This window comes from Mobula hypostoma, chromosome 8, assembly GCF_963921235.1.
Source record: "Mobula hypostoma chromosome 8, sMobHyp1.1, whole genome shotgun sequence".
NCBI classification, from domain to species: Eukaryota; Metazoa; Chordata; class Chondrichthyes; order Myliobatiformes; family Myliobatidae; genus Mobula; species Mobula hypostoma.
Window position 1 is genome coordinate 147,837,636 of NC_086104.1, and position 23,459 is coordinate 147,861,094.

Below are 23,459 nucleotides of genomic sequence, written 5' to 3' on the forward strand. Positions count from 1 at the left end.
CATAGAACAATGCTCCTACGGCGCCATCCTCCAAAGCGTCCACAAAGCTGTTTCTTCCACTTCTTTGACATCTTCTATTTCGTTCAAATGTAGTTCTGGTACTGTTGGTGCCTGTGATCTACAATTTGTATATGATGTGTTTTCAGGCTAATTGTGCGATCTGGTGCTTTGCTGTCACCGAGAAGGTTCTGAAGGCCAAGAAGCCCAGAGACAGGACACGAGCCCATGATTGACTCCATTTCTTGCCGACTAAAGCATCAAGGAAGATTGAAAACATCGCAGCATCGCAGTGAGTGTGGAAGGTGAGCCAGTGTTCAGCACAGTCTATCAGCCTCTCACTGGCTGATACCGGAGGAAGGAGTCTGCCTGTGACAGTCTCTCTCTCACTCTTGCTCACAGCTCCCAAGGGAAGGTCCCTGCGTTCGAATGGTCTCTCTCTCCTCGTTGCTGTTGAAGGATGATACTGAAGTTCTGGGTCTGTGGTTTGTGGATTGGACTGTAGTTCACATTAGGATGGCCTGCAGGTAATGAACACTAAACTGAACAGAATATGGACTCTTTTGATTTTGTGTTTTATATTATGTGTTTTCGCTCTTCCTAATTACCATTTGCACAATTTGCTTTTTTGTTTTTGTGCGTGTAGGAGGGGTGATGTTCCTGTTGGCATTTGCACAATTTGTTTTCTTTGCACAGGGAGTTGATGTTTCTCTTTGAATGCGTTCCATAGTGCTTGTTTCGTGGCTGTCTGCGGGGGAGATGAATCTCAGGGTTATAAACTTCATATATACCGTGATGATAAATACTCTTTCAACTTGGAAGTCCTGTCCCCCATTGTTTCTCTGTAAATAATTTTCCTGCAGCTATCTATCCAGGTCGTAGAACTTGTGCACATTTGGCCGTTTAATTATAATGGGCCCTTTACATTTTTTTCTTTCTTGTCTTTACTAACCCTTTAGTTAACATTCATAAATATAATTCCTTTAATCGTATACAGTGTGCTGTCTGTTATTTCTTGACACTGAGTTGTAACAGTGTAGCAAATTACGCGGCATCCACGCAAACCGGGGTAAGGGGTGGGACAGCCATCTCAATCTCACTGGTTTGCTGGGACCAGAGTGTATATTCCCTGGACTTGGGCAGCGGGGTTTCATTATTTTAGCAGCGTTTCTGCATATGCACTGTGTTGTTAGTTAAGCTTCACAGACTAGTGTTTTGGCTTCAGGTGAAATAAGGAGCCATTTGCTCAGCCTAGGAATGTTGTGTCAGCCAATTGGGCTTGACTGGTAATGTACTGTAAAAATCTGTCCAGTAGGATGCCATGGAACATTCCAGAGAGCAGGGCAGGATCAAATTTCTGAAGGACAGTGGTTTGGTTTTGGGTCTATGGTTGGGGGGTGTTGGAAGAAAAGAAGGCACGGAGAGGAGCACAAGGGAAGACGCTTGCAGAATCCCACCCGAAGGAGAGACCACGTTGTAAGAAGTGCATTGTGCAGACGAATGGTTCCAAGGAGGATGTGCCAATACTCCTGGAAGAGCCAGTTTGTTCGAGATGGTCTTCAAGGGAGAATGCAGAACGTGGGTTCAGCAAAGCACCCGACTACTCCAGAAATGAGCTCCATCGTTCATGTGCAGCTGTAATGGGCCCTCTTACTTTTTTCCCCCTATTCCACATTAATTTTATGCTAGTGTGAGGTCTGTTATTTCCTGGTAAATGGTAACTTTGCATGGGACAGCACTCACGCAGCATTCACCACAATTTTCACTCCCTCATCGGAACATCCCAACTTTCCTGTTTGACGGAAACCAAATCCTACCGACCCTCGACATGTGTTGCTTATTGAAGATGGCCTTCTCACCGTTATCCATGCAACACTGAGTCACATTGCTGTTAGGCAGAGTTAACTAACAAGCCAAGTTTGTAACGAACCACGGTGAGGGGGTTACATATAGTATCACCTATACACATGTAATTGTTCAGTGAATTATCCAGCAGTACTGTACAGTTGCTTCTGCATCTTTCTAGTTTTCAGTAGCAGTTCTTAAGCTACTTGAATCTGGCTATATCACAGGTTAATTGTTGTCAATGGAGTTTGTGTTATCTAGTCTAAGCATGCGACAACCACACTGATTTTTCTTCAGTAGTTGTTCTCTTCTTTGTATTGTAGCACTTAGTAAAATCGCCAACAATAAGTTTTACGCCTGATTCTTGAATTCTGAAGAACCTTTGGATCGCAAAGGATCCAACACCATGTACAATCTTCAGTGGGGAGTACAAGCAAGGTAGACAAGGGAAACAGTGCACAATCACCTCCCTCTCAAACACCTCAGTTCCATAACCCAACTATCTAACACTGCCAGCTCTATCCAGTCTGGCAAGACACTGCTGGGATTGAATTCCTGCCACCTTTAGATGTTTATTGTTACTAGAGCTGTCGACATGGCTCCAGAGTGGCGTCCTTACAGCCCACTGAAGATAAGAGTTTTCTCCAGCACAAGAAGTCCACCAATTCATACACAACAAGCTCCCACGAGAAGTAATCTACTGATGACCACATGATCTGTTCCCAGTGATACTAGTTGGATTAATAGGTAGAACAACCCCAATCTTATTCAAGATGGGCCGGTGGGATCCTTCAAGTCCACCGAACTCAGAAAATACCCCTGGTTCAAGACCTAATCTTGTCCAACAATGCTCTCAGTAGTATAATGGAGAAGGAGAGTCCGTCTAGATTTCTGTGCTCGAGTTTCTGGAGGTGGGACTGAACCAGAACTTGTCAGTTCTGAGTGTACTACCTGCTGGATTAAAGGTCAACCTGCATGGAACGAGGCCCAGTGATTTGATGCCAAAGATGGATATCGAAGAGTTATTTTTCTAACTTCCTAATACCAGCACTGAATGGAAACAATGAGAGCCAATCACAGTCATAACTCTGCACAATCATATAGTTAAATAGTATAAAAATAACCTGTACTTTTCGATCAGTGCAACACACACAAAATGCTGGAGGAACTCAGCAAGTCAGGCAGCATCTATAGAAATGAATGAACAGATGACTCTTCAGGCTGAGACCCTTCTTCGGGACCAGACGCCAGAATGAAAAGGTGGGGAAAGGGGAAGGAGGATAGCTAGAAGATCATAGGTGAAGCTAGGTGGGTAGGAAGTGTAAAGGCTGGAGAGAAAGGAATCTGATTGGAGAGCAGAGTAGACCTTTGGAGGCTACCCAGGGGAGGTGATAGGCAGGTGAGAAGAGGTAAGAGGCCAGTGTGAGGAATAGAAGAGGGAGGGGGGACGGAATATTTTTGTTTAACTGGAATCTCTTTCCAGTTTGATTTCTCTGATATCGATATTGATTTCTCTAATCAATATTCGTGCCATCAGGTTGGAGGCTCCCCAGATGGAATATAAGGTGTTGCCCCTCCACCCTGAGGGTGGCCTCATTGTGGCACAAGAGGAAGCCACAGACCAACATATTGGAATGGCACCTTGTTTCCACCAATGGTTTCTAGCTCTGGAGGTATTTCAGGAGTTTGAGGTCATTTGGTTTATCAACTAAAACACTCGAAAACTACAAATGTATCATAGAGAGCGTTCTGATTGGCTGCATCACCTTCTGGTATGGGGCTGGGGCTACTGCACAAGATCAAAGTTACAGAAGCTTGTAAAATTAGTCAGCTCCATGATGGGTACTGGTATCCAAGACATCTTTAAAGAGCAGTGCCTTAGGAAGGTGGTGTCCACTGTTAAGGACCCCCACCACCCAGGACATGCCCTCTTCTCATTGTTATCATCGGGAAGGAGGTACAGAAGCCAGAGGCACACATGGATTCAGAAACAGCTTCTTCCCCTCGACCATCCGATTTCTAAATGGACATTGAACACTACCTCACTACGTTTTTATTGCTTTTTTTTTGCCATACTTATTTAAACCTAACTATTTAATAGACATGTATATATCTGTCATTCACTTTACCCTCTCCATTTATTATCAGAATCAGGTTTACTATCGCCGGCATGTGACATGAAATTTGTTACCTTAGCAGCAGCAGTTCAATGCAATACATAATGTAGAAAAGAAAAAATAATAATAATAATAATAAATAAAATAAAAATAATAATAAATCAATTACAGTATACATATATTGAATAGATTTTTTAAAACGTGCAAAAAAACAGAAATATTGTATATTTTAAAAAGTGAGGTCGTGTCCAAGGGTTCAACGTCCATTTAGGAATCAGATGGCAGAGGGGAAGAAGCTGTTCCTGAATCGCTGAGTGTGTGCCTTCAGGCTTCTGTACCTCCTACCTGATGTAACAGTGAGAAAAGGGTGCTGGAGGTCCCTAATAATGGACGCTGCCTTTCTGAGACACTGCTCCCTAAAGGTGTCCTGGGAAGTTTGTAGGCCAGTACCCAAGATGGAGCTGACTAGATTTACAACCCTCTACAGCTTCTTTCGGTACAATGTATTTCATTGTACAGCTGCTATAAATTTTACAAATTTCGCAACATATGCCGGTGATGTTTCTCATTACGAGGAACAGTATTGTCTTGGTCATAAATACTTGCAATATTCTGAAGGGGATACAACAGCTGCTTTGAAATTGCATGTCTCTTTTCCAGGACACAAGGGGACCAGAAAGGTTCTTTCTTTCACAATGAAACTATTAGTATCTCTTTATAATTTTATACTTCCATCCACGTGATAACAATTACACCAACTAGCAAATTTGTAACTACAGTCCCAAGACAGATCTCCGTAGAATGCCTTAATGCAGCACCTCCTGCTACTTAGAGCTCAGAATTAGTATCCATATTCTCCATATCCTGCAGCTCATACAAATTTTCAGAGACAAATAATTTACTTACAATTTCTTTAGCGTTAGTTGCACTATTAAAAGTCTATTCTTGGGAATGTCAGTGAATGCCCTTCAGAAATCTATATATTTGGCAGCCATATACTGTACATTCAGTGGCCACTTTATTAGATACCTCCTGTAGCTAACAAAGTAGTCACTCAGGGTAAGGTCATGGTCCTTGTTGTTGCGTGAATGAAGTCACCGGAGAAAATCACTAGTAGATACAAGGAACTGCTGTATTTGATAAAACAAGGTACAGCAGGAATCATATAGAGACTCTTCTGGTTGAAAGGTCTCCTGGCCCAACGTGGGGCTCGTTATGTGCCAAACATCGAAGGACAATTCCATATTTATAGTGTATGGACAATGCTTTCTTTGAAACTACATACAACCTTCACACCTCCCGATCCACATCCACACCACAGACATCCAAATGAATTTTAATCAGCATTGTGTGGTCTGGGATTCACGGATTTTAGGAACCCATTGTTCAGAGCTACACTCCAAATTAAATCTACAATACGTATTCAGATGTGAAGACAGGTAACCAAAGTTACTCCTAACTGTATATGTCCAAAACTCAAAAATCCCTCTGTCTCCTGGTGCTGTATCCCATCTACTTCAAGGATCAGTGCGTCATGCATTCAGAAATGCTCTTTTGCACACTTCTATTGTAATGCATGGTTATTTGAGTTACTATTGCCTTCCTGTCAACTTGAAGCAGTCTGGCCATTCTCCCCTGACCTCTCTCATGAACAAGGCCGCCTTGCCCACAGAACTGCCGCTTATTGGGTGTTTTTTGTTTTTTTTTTTGCACATCCCCTGTAAAGGCCAGAGACTGTTGTGTGTGAAAATCCCAGGAGACCAGCAGTTTCTGAAATACTCAAACCACCCTATCTGGCACCGACAATCATTCCACGGTCAAAGTCACTTTGATCATATTTCTTCTCCATGTTGTTTGGTCTGAACAACAATTGAACCTCTTGACCATGAATGCATACTTTGGTGCATTGAGTTGCTGCCACATAGTTGGCCAATTGGATATCTGCATTAACAAGGTGTACAAGAAGACTGAAGAAAGTGGCCACTGAATGTACATTCGTTCATTCTTTTCAAAAAAAAATTAGTCCTTATCATCACTATGGTCACGCAAAAACTTGAACCATAATTATACAATCATAACTGCTGAATGTTCCAGGGTTTAGATCAGGGGTTCCCAACCTGGGGTCCACAAACCCTTCAGTTAATGGTAGGGGTCCATGGCATCAAAAAGGTTGGGAACCCCTGGTTTAAATGTTTCTAAAGAGATAGGGAGGGAGGTAGAAGAGGTGGAGGAGTGGAATTGCTAATTAGGGACAGTGTCACAGTTGCAGAAAGGAAGGAGGTCATGGAGAGATTGTCTACCGAGTCAGAAACAGAAAAGGTTGCAATCAATCTGTTTTAATATTTGTACCACTATTTCACAAGCTCTCAAGATGGGATTCAAAAACACTGGGTCTGAATTTAGCTCAACCACTCACCTTTCTTCCTTGCCTGGGCAATGATATCAGCTGCTGCCTTGCTCATTACCTTGGTCACATAGAGCGGACAGTTAGTTTGGTTCGCAATAGTGATGGCCCGATTCACTGCTTCCGCCTCCACCTGTGGAGATACAGAGAACATCCTGATGACAGCATGTTGCCACCATTTTCTGAGCCTGTACTCACTAGAGTTTCTATGAATTTGGAGGTTTGGGGGGGATGGGGGGAGGAAGATCTCATCGAAACCTATCAATTGTGGAAAGGCCTAGATACAGTGAATGTGGAGAAGATGCTTCCTGTACTGGAGGAGTCTAGGACCAGAGGTTACAGCTTCAAAATAGAAGGATGTCCCTTTAGAACAGGAATGGGAGGAATTTCTTTAACCAGAAGAATTCATTGTCACAGACAGCTTGGATGCCAAGTCAGTGGGTATATTTAAAGCGTAGGTTAATAGCTTCTTAATTAGTAGGTGTGTCAAAGGTTACGGGGAGAAGTCAGGAGAATAGGTTGAGAGGGACAACAATTCAGCAATAATGGAAAGGTGGATCAGATGTGTTAGGCCGAATAGCCTAATTCTGCTCCAATGTCTTATGGTCCTAACATCCATAACCAAGGGAGACCACTCAGTCCATCGTTAGATTGGCCTGCCCAACCTGACTCCACACTGAAAGTGAAACAAATAGATGTAGTGAGTGCGTTTAGAATTCCAGAAAGCATTGCATCAGAGGCCACGTTTAGCTATTGCTGCACAGATAGACTGACATCAGAGAAAATACAATGGCTGGGATAAGAGAGTGGACAAACAGTCAAGATCAATGGACTACTTGCAGATTGACTTTCAGTAGCTGGTCTGGTACCACAGGGACTAATGCTGGAGACTCATGTCTTTATAATCATTAAACTGGTAAATTGGTTTATTATTGTCATTTTTATTTACTTATAGTGATACAGTGCAAGCAGGATCATCCAGCCCTTCGAGCTGTCCAGCAATTCCCCCGGTTTAATCACAGCCTAATCATGGGATAACTTACAATGACCTACCAACCCGCATGTCTTTGGAGCGTGGGTGGAAACCTGAGCACCCGGAGGAAACCCACGTAGTCACAGGAAGAAGGTACAAACTCCTTCCAGGCTGCAGGCGGGAATTGATCATGGGTCACCAGTACAGTGAAGCATTGCACTAACCACTACACTACCGTGCCATATAGATACAAGGAGAAACTTGTCTTTGCATGCCATCCATAGAGAAAATTTCACTACCTCGGTGTACTGAGGTAGTACAAGACTAGAATGCAGAGTATAGTGTTACAGCTACTGAGAAAGTGCAGTGCAGGTAGACATTAAGGTGGGCAAGGTCAAGAATCCATCCTACAGTACCAGTGGACCATTCAACAGTCTTCTAACAATGGGACAGAAGCTGTCCTGGAACCTGGTGACACAGGATTTTATATCTTCCACCCGACTGGGTGGGGAGGGGAGAGGATTATGAAGAGATAACATCCAAGCTGTGTGGGGCAAGGTAACGGAACATGCTAGCTGCTTTACCGAGGCCACATAAAGTTTAGCTTGCGAGATTTAAGGAGAAATTAAACAGCCTGCAAAGGGATATGGATATGATAAGTGAGGGGAAAGATAATGGACTGATGAATATACGTTTTGGTTATGTGTTTTTGGGCCTACTGAGTGATCTGGCATTTTTGCTGTCTCCAGGGCAATGTACCATGATAGAGAACGGACTGCGTGGCCTAATGCCAGAGCATGAACCCACAATCAGCTCTATTTCTCGTTGATTAAAGTGTTGAACGAGATTTCCATCAACGAGGACAGAAGCAGAAGGCAAGCGGGTGATTAGAGCCGTCTGCCTGTGTTTGACCGGTCTCCCTCTCCCCCTTGCTTTCTGCCTGCCAGAGGAAGGGGCAAAGCCTTAGGTCTTGGGCAAGGTTTGATTGGCACGGTTCGTGGATTGGGCCCCTATTTAGACGTCTCTGCCATTCATGTTATATGTCTTTCTTGCTGTTCTTTTTTATTGCTATTGTGCAGAATTTTAATCAGGAGCAGTCAACAAACGACACAGCACTAAATTGAATGGAAATGAACTACGCTGAACATTCCTAGAATGTTTCGAGGACTATGCGGTATGCTGTTTAATATCCTGTGTGTCATTCGCTCATTTTTTGCCATTTGCACGATTTGCTCGTTTTTGTGTGTGTTGGGTGTTTGACCGTAGTGTTTCTTTGTGTCATGGCTGTCTGCGGGAAGACAAATCACAGGGTTGTACACTACATACATACTTTGATAATAAATGTACTCTGAATCTTTAAAGTATAATGTGGGAAAATGTAAGATTATCCACTCTAAAAGGACAAATGAAAATAGCAATTATCTTTCAAATGGGTTGAAAATTCAGAATATGGTGGTACAATCGTCCTAGTACCTGGAAACATAGAACTATAACATTCAGATACAATGAATAATTCAGAAAGCCAATAGGGCAACATAGTGACACAACTAATATATCCACAAGAGAAAGTCTGCAGATGCTGGAAATCCAGAGCAACACGCACAAAATGCTGGAGGAACTCAGCAGCTTAAGCAGCATCTACGGAAATGAATAATCAGTCGACGTTTCAGGCTGAGACTCAAGAGTCCTGAGAAAGGGCCTCAGCCCGAAACTTCCACTGTTTATTAATTTCCATAGATGCTGCCTGATCTGCTGAGTTCTTCCAGCATTTTGTGTAATATATCCACAGTAGTGAATCTAAAGGGACTGAGTCCAATCCTCACCTCCAATCTCTGTAAAGTCTGAACTCTCTCTCGCACATTATATTGGCCGATATAAATCGTCCCCTAATGTGCGTGTGAATAGTAGATGCTGAAGGGAACTGTGGAAACTGCCATCACTTTATATACAAATCGTCTATGTATATCCTCCAGAAGGACCACAACCATGTTGATGGGTTTGGAGGTTTGCATGCCTCATTCACCTGGAGAGCTATGCTGGCTGGAGTCAGGGCTTTATGCTTCGGCTCTTGGTAGAGTCACCCATGCCAAACAGGTCAAAGAGTAGAGGCCAGACTAAATGTGGTCCACCGGTCCTCCAGGTTCAGGGGTTCAGCTCAGGGCTAACGACCCTGACTGATAAAACAAAACTGTTATGGAAACAGCAATGAAGGATCCTTCTACATCAGAGTGTGACGGTATTCCTGAGTCTCCACCTGGGACTTGCACAACTGACAGTAGTGCAAACTGAGCTACAGACACGACGAAGGAAGTTCTGAACACTGCCAGAAATGGAGGACTTTCATTGCTGCCCTAACGGGCTTAACAGGCAGTAGAGAGTATCCATGTACATAAGCTAATTTTACATATATATGGCCACACTCAAAAGTTACCTGTACATTAAGTTTTATAGGATTGCTTTTATATTTAGTGCTTTTTTTTATTATAGTTTTCTTTATGCTGTATCAGACCCGGCGTAACAATTATTTTGTTCTCCTTTACACGCGTGTAATCAAGAATGACAATAAATTCTCTTGAAAGGTGGGGGAATTAAATTAAGATTAGTGTAAATGGGACTTCGAGGGTTGGCGAGACCCAGTGGACTGACAAGCCCATTTCAACACCGCATACTTCTCCGATGATATAAACTCTTACCTCTTCTGGTCGGCTTAGCACATGGCCTTCGGGTCCGGTGATACCCAGAGCAAGAATCCTCTGCTGTTCCTGGAATGGGGAGCACAGGGGTTAAGGTACAGTCAATGCAAGGCTTGCAATATTGTTAGGACAGCTGGAGAAGAAAGGACCGCGGATACTGAAATCTGACGGCAGAAAGCAAGCTGCAGGAGGAACTCAGTGGGTCAGGCATCGAGAGTGTGTACCGGGGTGGGGTGGGAGGGGCAAGTGGGAAATGGTCATTAGGCACTTCAGGGGCAACATCCTTCACCTGACTGGTGAACTGCGGTCTAGATGAACGATCTGAGCCCAAAACCTCAGCTGTCTGCACAGGGCGACATGGTAGTGTAGCGGCTAGTGTAAGGCTTTGCAGTGCCAGCGCTTGCCGATCAAGGTTCATTTCCCACAAAAGCTGCAGGTGAACGCAGCAGGCCAGGCAGCATCTCTAGGAAGAGGTACAGCCGACGTTTCGGGCCAAGACCCTTCGTCAGGACGTCTCGGCCCGAAACATCGACTGTACCTCTTCCCAGAGATGCTGCCTGGCCTGCTGCATTCACCAGCAACTTTTGTGTGTGTTGCTTGAAATTCCAGCATCTGCAGATTTCCTCATGTTAAGGTTCATTTCCCACCTGTCTATAAGGAATTTGTTCATTCTCCCCTATGGGTGCTGCAGTTGCCTCCCACTTCCCAAAGATGTGTGCGTTAGGAAATTGTGGGCACGCTATGTTGGCGCCAATAGCGTGGCAACACTTGCGGCCTGCCCCCAGCTCATCCTCAGACTGTGCTGGTCATTGATGCAAGTGACGCATTTCACGGTATCTTCCTATGTACTTGTGAAAAATAAACTTTGTCTGTAATTGTTCCTTTTCTCTCCAAAGACACCCCTGCTGAAGCTTTTCAGGAACTGTCCTAGGCCCAGTCATCTTGAGCTCCTTCGCCATTGCCCTTCTGTCCATTACAAGATCAGAAGCTGGCAGAGGAGGAGTGGAAAATGACATTTGATGAGTGCGTAATATTCAGTTCCAGTGACAGCTCGTCAGCAATAAAGCAGCCTATACCTACATGGAGAAAGACCTACACTACATTCAGACATGGGCTGATAAGACAACTGCACTGCTCCAAAGAGACCTAAATGAGTTCATTCTTATCCTCAGCCATTAAGCTCTAGAATGAGTCAACTTATAGCCAGGGAAGTGGTGACCCCCTCCTGTCAGGCTGTTTGTGGTAACTTATTTTTTATTCTTTCTACTTCTCTTCTAATATTTATATCTGTGCGCTTGTAATCCTACTGTGACACTGTAATTTCCTTTGGGTTCAATAAAGTATCTATCTATAAGTGGCCACATACCAGGCACCAACTGCCACCCACTTGACATCTGTTGTTGGCACACAGCAGATGGCACCAGAGTAAGAGCTGCCACTGCACTGCACCAGCGACCCTGTGTTTGATCCCAATCTCAGTTGTTGCAACGAGATTACTGGTCCTCTCCATGACCTCATGGGTTTCCCCACATCCCAAAGATGCACTGGTAGGTAGATGGGAAGTTGTAAATTGTCCCTAGTGTGGAGGAGCTGCAGGAGAATTGGGCAAAGTTTCTGGGCACATAAGGGACAACAGGTCACAGGGAAACAAAGTACAGGAGGGAGAAGGATGGGACTTCTCTGAGACAGCACAGACTTAATGGGCCAAATGCCTTCTTTCTACGTCAGATGGAAATGGGAGGCATTCATAAATGTCCATGGGATCGTTATTAACCTCAACTGAGCCAGCACATCAACATACTGGCTACAAGGGCAGGTCAAACGTTGGGTACCCCCTGGTGACAAAGTCATGTCCTGACACCCCAAAGGCACTACAGTCAGGAGCGTAATAGAATACTTTTCGCACCCTTGGACAAATACAGGTCCGTAAACTCTCAGGAAACCCACACGACTGCACCTGAAAAACAGACCCTCACAAACTGTTCATGAGCAACAAGCTAGGAATACAAGTACAATGTTAGCGTTGTACAAAGGGAGCTGACCTGGGATTAATTACATTGGACTATCACAACACCACACCTTAGGTGCAGTGAAGAGTTCAGTTTTCCATACCCAATGAAGAATATAGACTCTGAAAAGAGAGGTGAACAACCATTCACCAGATTGCTTCCTGGATCTGAATGATCCTCTTCCTAACAAGAGCAGAAGGCAAGGGGTAGCTCAATCATGGAATATATTCAAGGCAGATGAATAAACAGTAAAGGCATCACAGTGGCAAAGGTTAATAGGGTTTCAGCATCACAGCACCCATGATGCAGGTTCAATCCTGATCTCAGGTGCCACTGGTGTAGAGGTTGCACGTCCCCCCCGTGACCATGTGGATTTCTACCGGATGCTCCAGATTCCTCCCACATTTCAAAGGTTAGTTTGCCACTGAAAATTGCTTCTGAGGTGCAAGTGAGTTGTAGAATATGGAGGAAGTTAATGAGAAGGTGGGGAAAATAAGATTATTGTTGGACAGGTGGAAATGGATGGTTGATAGTGTAGACTTGGTGAGCTAAAGGTCCTGCTTCTATGTTCTATGCCTTTGTGACAGATCAAATCTTGGGACACTAAGAGGAAATCAAAGGTCGGGAAGGAAAGTAGACAAGCCTAATCAATTTAGTTTCTGCAGAATGGCACAGCAAGTTCATGGTGCTGACTCCCCTAACCCTACTCTCCCTCACATTCCTATTGACTACTCAGTCATGTAAAGTTCACCCATCTTCTACAGAGACATTGTGAAAACTCTTCAGAATAAATGCCTGGAAGCATTCAGTGCCCTCTGAAGTTCACCAAGTTAAAGCCAACCTATGGATCAATTCCTGCTGTGAATTCAGATCCAGTTGAGAATCGGAGGTGCAGGGCGGTGGAGGTGGATTGGAAATCAGTAGCAATCAGCCCAATAGCTGAAGGATCTAGCTTTGATCCTCTCATCATATATAGGCATCCGTCAGTCTCATGAGACCATGGATTTGCACCTTGGAAGGTTTCCAGGGCGCAGGCCTGGGCAAGGTTGTATGGGAGACCAGCAGTTGCCCATGCTGCAAGTCTACCCTCTCCATGCCACCAATGTTGTCCAAGGGAAGGGCATTACGACCCATGCAGCTTGGCACCGGTGTCATCGCACAGCAATGTGTGGTTAAGTGCCTTGCTCAAGGACACAACACGCTGCCTCAGCCAAGGCTCGAACTAGCGACCTTCATATCACTAGACAAACGCCTTAACCACTTGGCCACGCGCCAACACATATGAACATCTCATATTTCCCCACCAACCATCTCTTGGCTATCAGAACTGAGAGGAGGATCTTGATCACCTGGGTAAGTGGGCTGAGAAATGGCAAATGAAATTTAAGTCAGGTTAGTGCAAGGTCCTCCAAGAGGGTTGTCTCTTGTCGTAGGGTTTGGAGGCTTATGGGCCTCAATGACCCAGATATCTATGTTGGCTGGAGTCAGGGCCTTGTACTTTGACTCTTGGAAGGGTCACCCATGAACAGGTCAAAGGGTAGAGGCCAGACTAAGAGCGGTCCACCACCTCAGGGTTAACAATCCTGACTGGTCAAAAGAAAACTTACAGAAACAGCAACAAACATTCATTCCTTCTGTATCTGTGTGTGAATGTATGGACAGACAGAGATGGAGGACGTTCACTGCTGCACTAAATGCCAGCAGCATAATGGGCAGTAAGTAAAGTAGTGCAATGTGTTATAGTTTAGGGAGACAAATGAGGGTAGGACTTTCACAGTGAACAGTAGGGTTCTGGGGAGTGTTGCTAAACAAAGGAACCCAAGAGTACAAGCACACAGTTCTCTGAAAGTGGCACCACAGGTAGACAGGGTAGTGAAGAAGGCATTCGGCGTACTGGCCTTCATCAGTCAAGGCGTCAAACATGGGGTGTTATGGTGCAGTTGGACAAGACCTTGACCATATTTAGAATATCATGTTCAGTTTTTTTCACCCAGCTACAGGAAATTTGACATGCAGAGGAGGTTCTCAAGGATGCTGCCAGGACTTGATGAACCAATTTACGTAGAGAGGTTGAGCAGGTTAGGTCTTTATACATTGGCATGTAGGAGAAGTAGTAGTTATCTTTCAGAGGAGTATAAAATTGTGCAGGGCATAGATAGAATAGTACAGCACAGAAATAGGCCCTTCAGCCCATCTAGTCTGTGCCAAGACATTCAGGGTGGATGCACACAGCCTTTCTCCCCCAGGAGTGGGGAAATCAAGGAGCAGAAGGCATAAATTTAGCGTGAATGCAGATAAATTTAATAGGAACCCGAGGGGCAATTTTTCCACCCAGAGGGCTGTCCAGATATGAGACAAGCTGCTGAAGGAAGTAGCTGATGCAGGTATATTAAGAATATTTAAAAGAGACTTGGACAGGTCCATGGATAGCAAAGGTTTGGAGGCATGTGGACCAAAACGCAGACATATTGGACCATCTTAGATGGGAATCTTATTCAGTACAGACCAGATGAAATCGCCACTCAATGTAAGCCCACCGCCATCTGATCAATCCAGTGAACTATAAAATGGAGATGGCAGTTTCTCACTCCCACCTCAGATAACCGTGCACTGACATTCCCCCCACCCCTGGCCCGCCCCAGCTGCCGTACCTCAGCAATAATGTCACCATTTTCAGCATGAACTTGGGCAATGGCGCCCATGTCACGGATCGCACTCAGAGCTTCGTACATCTGTGAGAACACAAAGGAGGCCAATTACAAGATGCCACCGAACCCGAGGAGCGGTACGATGCTTTCCAGAATGGCTGCGCCATTAATGCTGTGATCTCACCTGGGTATCAGAGAGCTGGTAGCGTTCTTTGTAAGCCATGTAGATAAGGAAAGAGTTCACACCTAGTGAAAAGGAGTGGGAAAAGTAGGAGATGATTTTGTTGGATGGCTGAAGTCAAGTCAATAAACTGCATGATTATCTTTGGCAGATGCAGTGATAGACCAATGAATGGCGATCCTACAAGACGTAGGAGCAGAATTAGGCCATTCAGCCCATTGAGTCTACGTCACCATTTCATCAGGACTCTCAACCCCATTCCCCTGCCTTCTCCGCATAACCTTTGACTCCGTTACTATTGTGCCAGAGGGGCCGACTCTATTGCTAGATAAATAAATAATCAAGAACCTATCAACCTCCATTTTCAATGTACCCAATTAGTTGGCCTCCACACCCATCTCTGGCAATGAATTCCACAGATTCACCACCCTATGGCTAAAGAAATCCCTGTTCTATAGGAATACAAGGTTGCATGTACACTGAATTGCTACTGTTTACTCTAGGTACTGGGTCACACCTTGTCAAGGTGTTTGTATTCCTTCCCTTCGATCATCTACATTGACCATGGGATCTTGATACCAAGAATCTACCTTTGGTATGGTCACATTACCAAGGTACAGAGAGAAGCTCGTCTTGCATACTGTTTATGCAGATCAGATCACTGCACAGTGCAATGGTCCAAATCAGGCAGAACAACAACAATGCAGAGTAAAGTGCAAAAGCCACCAAAACAAATGAAGTGCATGTAAATGATAAAATGCAAGATCATAACAAGGTAGCTTGTGAAGTCAGGAGTCCATCTGGTTGTAAAGATCCATTGACAACAGCGGGATAGAAGCTGTCCTTGAGTCAGGTGGTACCTGTTTTCAGGCTTCTGCTTTCCGCCTGTTGATCACTCCCATCAATAGCCTGCAACTTCCCATTCGGAGTTAAACTTTCCAAACGGCTGCACGACCCGGCAGTTTTGCGGTGTGAACTGATGTCTGGAAGGTGCAGGATGGTTGTGCCGCAGCACCGACAGGCTGAATGGCGGCAGCAGGGCTCGCGCCCGAGAGCGGGGAAACGAGCCAATGTCTGGCCATTGCTGGAACGGGTGCGGGCTTAATCGATGAGGCAGGCCCAGGCCTGAGAGTGATTCAAAGCAGTAGGGTCAGGACCAAGAGCGAGGAACTGTTTGGCCAGACCAAATTGAAAAAGTCAGGGTGTTGGAACCAGCCGGTGTTCAGCTCCCTGCCTGGCAAGGTCTACTCATCTCTGCACTGAAATGAGAATGTGGCCTGCAACTAAAAGGCTCCTGGATCAGCTGTGACTGGCTTCGTAGCTGTGAACTCACTTTTGTGAATTTAATTTCTTAATGCTATTTGCTTACTTTTCTGTTTGCATGATTTGCTTTTTTTTTGCACTTTGAGTGCATAATGGTCTTTCGTTTTAATGGGTTTCTTTGTTTTGTGGCTGCCTGTAAGGAGATAAATCTCAAGGTTGTATATAGTCCAAATATTTAGATAATAAATGTACTTTGAACTTTGGGAGGGGGAGAAGAGAGAACGTACAGGATGGGTGGGGTCTTGGATTATGTTGGCTGCTTTACTGAAGCAGCGAGACGTGCACACAGAGACCACGGAGGGGAGGGCCGGAGGTTTCCGTGATGTGCTGAGCTGTGTCCACAACTCTCTGCAATTTCCTGTAGTCACATACAGAGCAGTTGCCATACCAAGCCGTTAAGCATCTAAACAGAATGCTTATGCTGTTTCTACATTCTTCTCCTCCTATATATAAACACCACTATAACTAGCTCAAAGGACAACACCGTTGGCATGGATGAGATAGACCAAAAGGCCTAGCCTTTCAACGCTGGAGCTCAAATGTCCCATTTCCAAATTGAACTCACAGGACAATCCTTAATGTTGAGCCCTCCGCACTGGCAGCCAATCAACTGTGCTCATGGGATTGCATCTCCCGAGTCAGACAAGTATAGATACAAGTCCCCCCTTCCAGAGCCATGAGTTCAGTGATGCCAGCTCCACATTTTAATGAAGTAGTGGAAATGATGTCCTGCAGAAGAAACGTTGTCACCAACTCAACCAAGCTTAAGGTACTTCCCTCATTTCCCCATTAACAACCCTGTTTTTTTAAAATGGAGCTTGCCCACGTGCATATTAATGGCTGCATTCCCTGCAGTGATTCCTGCATTGGCTGCAAAGCATGCTGCAATGCTCCAGTCGGCAGCACACTCCAAAGAAATGCACATCGCAGTCTCCACTCAAGCACTAATGAGGGGTCTTCATCCCAAAGCAGTAACTCTTCATACAGATGCAGCCTGACCTGCCCGGGTGGGGTTCCAGCACTTTATGTGTCCGTGCCTCCCAAGTGTTCACACTCAGCATCAAAACTTAGCGAAGCGAGAAGCTGTGGAGTACACAGTGACCGAGTCCAAATTCTCCGATCACTGACCTGTGCAAAGGGATGGCTGAGGGACACAGGCCAAACAAGAGCGAACCAGACCAGTTCAGGTTGGAATCTGGTTGGGATGGATGCACCAGACCGAAGGGCTTGTTTCCAGGCTGTACAACTCTATGACGCCTACACCCCCAATTACGGAGACCCCTTCCTTTTTTTTTTTACAAGCAGGGTACGTCACTACAGCGCAGAGATGTTCTCTGCGCAACCTAGCATACAATATAGAACTGCACTGGCCCTTCCACTCATGATAGTGTGCCTATACTCCCAGGTTAATCTAACCCTTCCCTCAGACATAGACCTCCATTTTTCTTTCATCCATGTGCCTATCTGAGAATCTCTTAAACGTCCCTAATCTGTCATTACCACCCCCCAGCAACGCATCCCATACACCCACCACTCCATAAAAAACACCCAACTCTGACATTCCACTCCCATTATGCTTTCATCCAAACACCTTAGAGTTAGCCCTCCCCCCACCCCCCAGCATGCAGGCCTCAGGGTGTTTTCCCCTCCACGCTGACACTTGAGACTCTTCCTCGGCCCATAGACTCACCGTGTTCCTTCACCAGGAACTCCATCTCCTCCTGCAGGCCTTTGTACCACTCGGTGATGTCGACATGGAGCGAGTAGTCACAGCAGGACTTGTTGTCTGCCCAGTCTCTCCACTGCTCAAATGCTGTGATCAGGCTGACCCCAGACTCCACCAGCACGTGGTCAACTGAAATGAACAACGGTTCATGTTATCCGTGCACAGACAGAGCAGTACAGTAGCACAACAATAAGACACTGGACTGACAGCCAAAACTCATCCAGGTGACACGATTTCAAATCCTACCACACCACCTCAGGATTTCAATTCAAGGATTTACATCAATAAAACTACAGGCGGTTAAAATGTTTCCTTTGGAGAAGGAAATATGATGTCCTTACTTGGCCTAGTCCAAATGCAACTCCAGACTCACCATTGTGGAAGGCGCAATAACTACTGATAGCACCCGTGATGTTTACCCGCCCACCTCCCCATGAGAGGATAATTGATTGAAGAGGAGGAGAATTCATTCTAAGTTACTAAAGCAATGGCTGGAATTTCTGGAAGCAATTCAGAAGGCACAGGATATATACATCCCAAAGAGGAAGAAGTAAGGGAAAGATGACACAACCGTAGCTAACAAGAGAAGTCAAAGCCAACATCAAAGCCAAAGAGAGGGCATACAATAGAGCAAAGATTAGTGGGACTGGTAAGCTTTTAAAACCCAACAGAAGGCAACTAAAGAAGTCATGAAGAAGGTAAAGATGGAATACGAAAGTAAGCTAGTCAATAATAATAAAGGATACCAAAACTTTCTTAAGATACATAAAGTGTAAAAGAGAAGTAAGTGCAGACATCAGACCGCTGGAAAACGACGTGGAGAGGTATAATGGGGGACAAGGAAATGGTGGGTGAAGATTGGTATCAGTCTTCACTGTGGAAGACACTAGCAGTATGGTGTAAGTTCCAGGTATCAGGGTTCATGAAGTGTGTGAAGTTACCGTAACTAAAGAGGTTCTTGCTAAACTGAAAGGTCTGAAGGTAGATAACTCACCTAGACCAGTTGGTGTACACCCCAGAGTTCTTAAAGAGATGGCTGAGGAGATCATGGAGGTATTAGTAATGATCTTTCAAAAATCACTAGATTCTGGAATGGTTCAGGAAGACTGGAAAATTGCAAATGTCACTCCACTCTTCAAGCAGGGAGAAAGCAGAAGAAAGGAAACTGCGGGCCAGTTAGTCTGACATCAGTCGTTGGGAAGATATTGGAGTCGATTATTAACGATAAGGTCTCAGGGTACTTGGAGGCACATGATTAAGATAGGCTGTAGTCAGCATGGTTTCCTCAAGGGAAAATCTTGCCTGACAAATATGTTGGAATTCTCTGAATAAATAACAAGCAGGATAGGCAAAGGAGAACCAGTTGATGCTGTGTGCTTGGATTTTCAGAAGGGCTTCGACAAGGCGCCACATATAGCTTGTTAAGCATCCTCACCAGTCCATTGTACTACAGAAAAGATTCTAGCACGGAAAAAGCAGTGACTGATTGGCAGGACTCAAAAAGTGGAAATAAAGGGAACCTTGTCTGATTGGTTGCTGGTACCTAGTGTAGCCCCCCTGGCCACCCTCAGGGTCGCTCGGCTCGCTGTCGTCTAGGGAAATAGCCCTCGGTCCCGGCAAACTGGGTAATTAGTTTGTGTGGATGCTGTGTGATGTACCCCACCCCGCCCAAATAACAGACAATACACCAAATACAATTAAATAATTTACAGTTTATAGATATTACTGGAACTATTATAATTAATAGAGAATAAAATATAAAAGGAAAATAAAAGGCACCACACTTATCAAAGTTCAATCTCTTCGTGCACAAACAGTTGGAGCTCAGGACCCTTCTTCTTCACCCTGCGACCCCTCAAACCACCTCAACCGGCTGCCTGGGACCAACAACAGTGGTCGACCAGACACTCCACACAAGTCCGTCTCTGTCTCTCCTCGCTGAACGCCCTCCTCGGGATCCGACCCCGTTAGCGGACATCACAGCACCTGGTTCATCCTCTGTCCCTCTCTCCCGCCTTCTGCCCCAAAACCCCGTGCATACAAATCTTCCAGATACACCAAAATCATAACAACTATCCCAATTGGCTTGTAACATTTTCTTATCACCGTCTAACCCGAAACAAGCTGCTAGCACAAAAAACTTTCTCAGCATTTAACATAACAAAGAAGCATTCCCAAGTATAACATAACAAAAAAGCCATTTTAATTAGCCTACACAGTAACATAAAAGACGAGACCCCCTTACACTAGCGGTGTCCCACAGGGGTCTGTGTTAGGACCAGTTCTTTTTACATTATATATCCATCATTTGGCTGATGGGATCGATGGCTTTGTTCCAAAGTTTGCAAATGATATGAAGATAGGTGGAGGGACGGGTAGTTTTGAGGAAGTAGAGAGGCTACAGAAGGACTTAAAACAGATTAGGAGAATGGGCAAAGAAATGGCAGATGGATTACAGTGTCAGGAAGTGTATGGTCATGCACTTTGGTGGAAGAAATGAAAGGGTTGACTATTTTCTAAATGGAGAGAAAATACAAAAAAAAAAGGTGCGAAAGGACTTGGGAGCCCTTATGCAGGATTCCCTAAAGGTTAATTTGCAGGATGAGTCTGTGGTGAGGAAGGCAAGTGCAATGTTCACATTCATTTCAAGAGGACTAGAATATAACAGTGAGGGTGTAATGTTGAGACTTTATAGAGCACTGGTGAGGCCTCACTTGGAGTATTGTGAGCAGTTTGGGGCCCTTTATCTTAGAAAGGATGCTCTGAAACTGGAGAGGGTTCAAAGGAGGTTCACAAAAATTATTCCAGAATTAAATGGCTTGTCATATGAAGAGCATTTGATTGCTCTAGACCTGTATTCACTAGAATTCACAAGAATGAGTGGTGACCTCATTCAAACCTATCAAATGGTAAAAGGCCTTGAAAGAGTGGGTGTTTCCTATGGTAGGAGGGTCTGGGACCAGAGGACACAGCCTCAAAATAGAGGGGCGTCCTCTTATAGCAGAGGTGAGGAGGAATTTCTTTAGCCAGAGAGTGGAGAATCTGTGGAATTCTTTGCCACAGCAACTGTGGAGGCTATGTCTTTAAGGCAGAGGTTGATAATTGATTGGTAAGGGCATGAAGAGAAATGGGGAGATGGCAGGAGATTGGGGCTGAGAGGAAATTTGGAGCACCCGTGATGAAATGGCGGAGCAGACTTCATGGGCCAAATGGCCTGACTCTGCTCCTCTCTTTGGTCTAATGGGAAAACACACCTTCTGGGCAAGGAGTCTGATGGCTTTTGGGAGGGAAGTGATGGATGGATGGACAGAAAGAAAAAACATGACGGCTCTTTAATTGAAGGGTTGTAGTTGACCTGTTCTCTGACCAAAGACAGCCTCATGAAACATAAGAGGAAACAATCCCTTATTCAGACACTTATATAACCGTCAGTGCTGTTATTGAGGGAGGCAAAACATAGTTACCACAAGGACATCATTGCACCCATTGACCAGAAGACATAGGAACAGAATTAGACCATTCACATCATCCAGTCAGATCCACATTCCATAATGACTGATCTATTATCCCTCACAACCCCATTCGCCTACTGTCTCCCCAAAACCTTTGGCACCCTAAATAAACACAAACCTATCAGCCTTCACTTTAAATATGTCCAGCGACTTGGCCTCTACAGCCAACTGTGGCAATTAATTCCACAGATTCACCACCCTCTGGCTAAAGAAATTCCTCCTTGTCTCTGTTCTAAAGGGATGTCCTTCTATTCATAAGCTGTACCGCTGGTCCTAGACTTCCCCACTCGAGAAAATATCCTCTCCGTGTCCACTCTATCCAGGCCTTTCAATATGTTTCAGTGAGATCCCCTTCATTCTTCCAAACTCCAGTGAGTACAGACCCAATGCCATTAAACACCCTTCATACATTAATCCTTCCATCTCTGGATCATTCTTGTGAACTTCCTCTGGATCCTCTTCAATGTTAGCACATCGTTTCTTAGATAAGGGGCCCAACTAGGTCTACATCAGCTCTCAGCAGAGTAATCCCATCAGTCCTCCTTCCCCCTCTTTTATTCCTCTGCACTTTATTTTCACACACACACTCCCTTGATTCGTATGAGCTGGCACAGCAGCATAGTGCTTAGCACAATGCTTTACCGTGTGGGTGACCCAGGTTCGATTCCTGCCACTGCCCGTAAGCAGTTTGTACGTCCTCCCCGTGACTGAGTATGTTTCCTCAGGGTGCTCCAGTTTCCCCCCCAAAGTCCAAAGACCTACTGGTTGGTAGGCTAATTGGTCTTTGTAAATTGTCCCGGGATTAAGTCAGTGATATTTGGGTGGCGGGAGTGGAAGGGCCGGAAGGGCCTATTCCGAGCTGTATCTCAATAAATAAATAAATAAAACTATGCATCCCATCTTTACAGAAGGCAATTAGCAGCACGTTTTAGGATTTGGGAGGAACCTGGAACGTGGGAGCTGGGGTGGGGAAGAGGAAACCCACCCCATAGTGGGAGAATGTTCAAACTCCACACCGGAAGTCCGGATCAAACCGGAATGCTGAGAAACAGCAGCACTAACTCCAGCACAACTGTACAACCAAGTGTAATGAAGGTTCGATTCCCAATCCATCCTGAAGGGCGAACAAGAGAGGAAGCATCTGACATCTCTGGTCACTCTCATGCAGGGGTTCCCAACCCTCAGTTAATAGGTAGGGACTCATGGCGTAAAATGTTCCAGAACCACTGCTCTCATGGAGAGAACACATTCAGACTTTGGGAAAGACTGAAACCAAGCTTAGTGTCATAACTCACACATTGGGAAGTCCTAAAGTGAAAATGTGAGTAATATTTGGCTAATCACATCCCATACACACAAAGTACACCCAAGTGCTCCTCCAACAGTTTTATAAATTGTGGAGACGGTTTCTTTCCATGACCACCACCCTTTCTTAAGATATAGGAGCAGAATTAGGCCACTCAGCCCATTGAATCTACTCTGCCATCCAATCATGGCTGATCCATTATCCATCTCAACCCTGTTCTCCTGCCTTCTCCCCAGAACCTCTGACGCCCTCACTAATCAAGAGCCATTCAAGATGAAAACGGTTTACACCTGTCTAATACTACCAGCTGCATTAACCCATGACCTCTCTGATTTATTGCCCTTAATTAATTACATCGAGGAGAGGATTGATACTCAAGGTCAGAAAATCACTCGGGACTGAAAATACACAGGTTGTTCTACAAGATGCTTTCACTTAACGATTTATTATTTCATTTCTTCCACCTCTCTCTCTCTCTCACTGTCTTTTCTGAGTAGTGAAGGTCAGAACTGGAGATCAAGATGAAACAGTAAGTGACTGAATTCCAGATTCTGGTCAAACTAGATTTAAGTCGGAGGTGGATCCTTGTACTATGGCTTTGTAAACCATTCTGCCAATTTATCCACTTTTAACTAACAAAGCTGCGTCAAAAGGCAATCATAGGCATGAGTGATTTTGCAGATGCTGGAAATCTTTGGGAACATGCACAGAATGCTGGAGAAAGC

The 23,459-nt window shown here is 44.9% G+C and overlaps 1 protein-coding gene across 5 annotated transcripts in view; it reads right to left on the minus strand.

Annotated features, from left to right (window-relative positions):
- LOC134351032 (dihydropyrimidinase-related protein 2) overlaps positions 1 to 23,459 on the minus strand; it is a 67,613-nt gene that overhangs the window by 19,361 nt on the left and 24,793 nt on the right. For all 5 annotated transcript variants that reach the window (XM_063057016.1, XM_063057017.1, XM_063057018.1 and 2 more), the window contains exons 4-8: positions 17,881 to 18,045; positions 14,871 to 14,932; positions 14,690 to 14,770; positions 10,030 to 10,098; positions 6,376 to 6,496 (exon numbers count right to left, since the gene is read on the minus strand). In XM_063057016.1, coding sequence (XP_062913086.1) covers positions 6,376 to 6,496; positions 10,030 to 10,098; positions 14,690 to 14,770; positions 14,871 to 14,932; positions 17,881 to 18,045 — 498 coding nt within the window. The remainder of the gene's footprint in view (positions 1 to 6,375; positions 6,497 to 10,029; positions 10,099 to 14,689; positions 14,771 to 14,870; positions 14,933 to 17,880; positions 18,046 to 23,459) is intronic.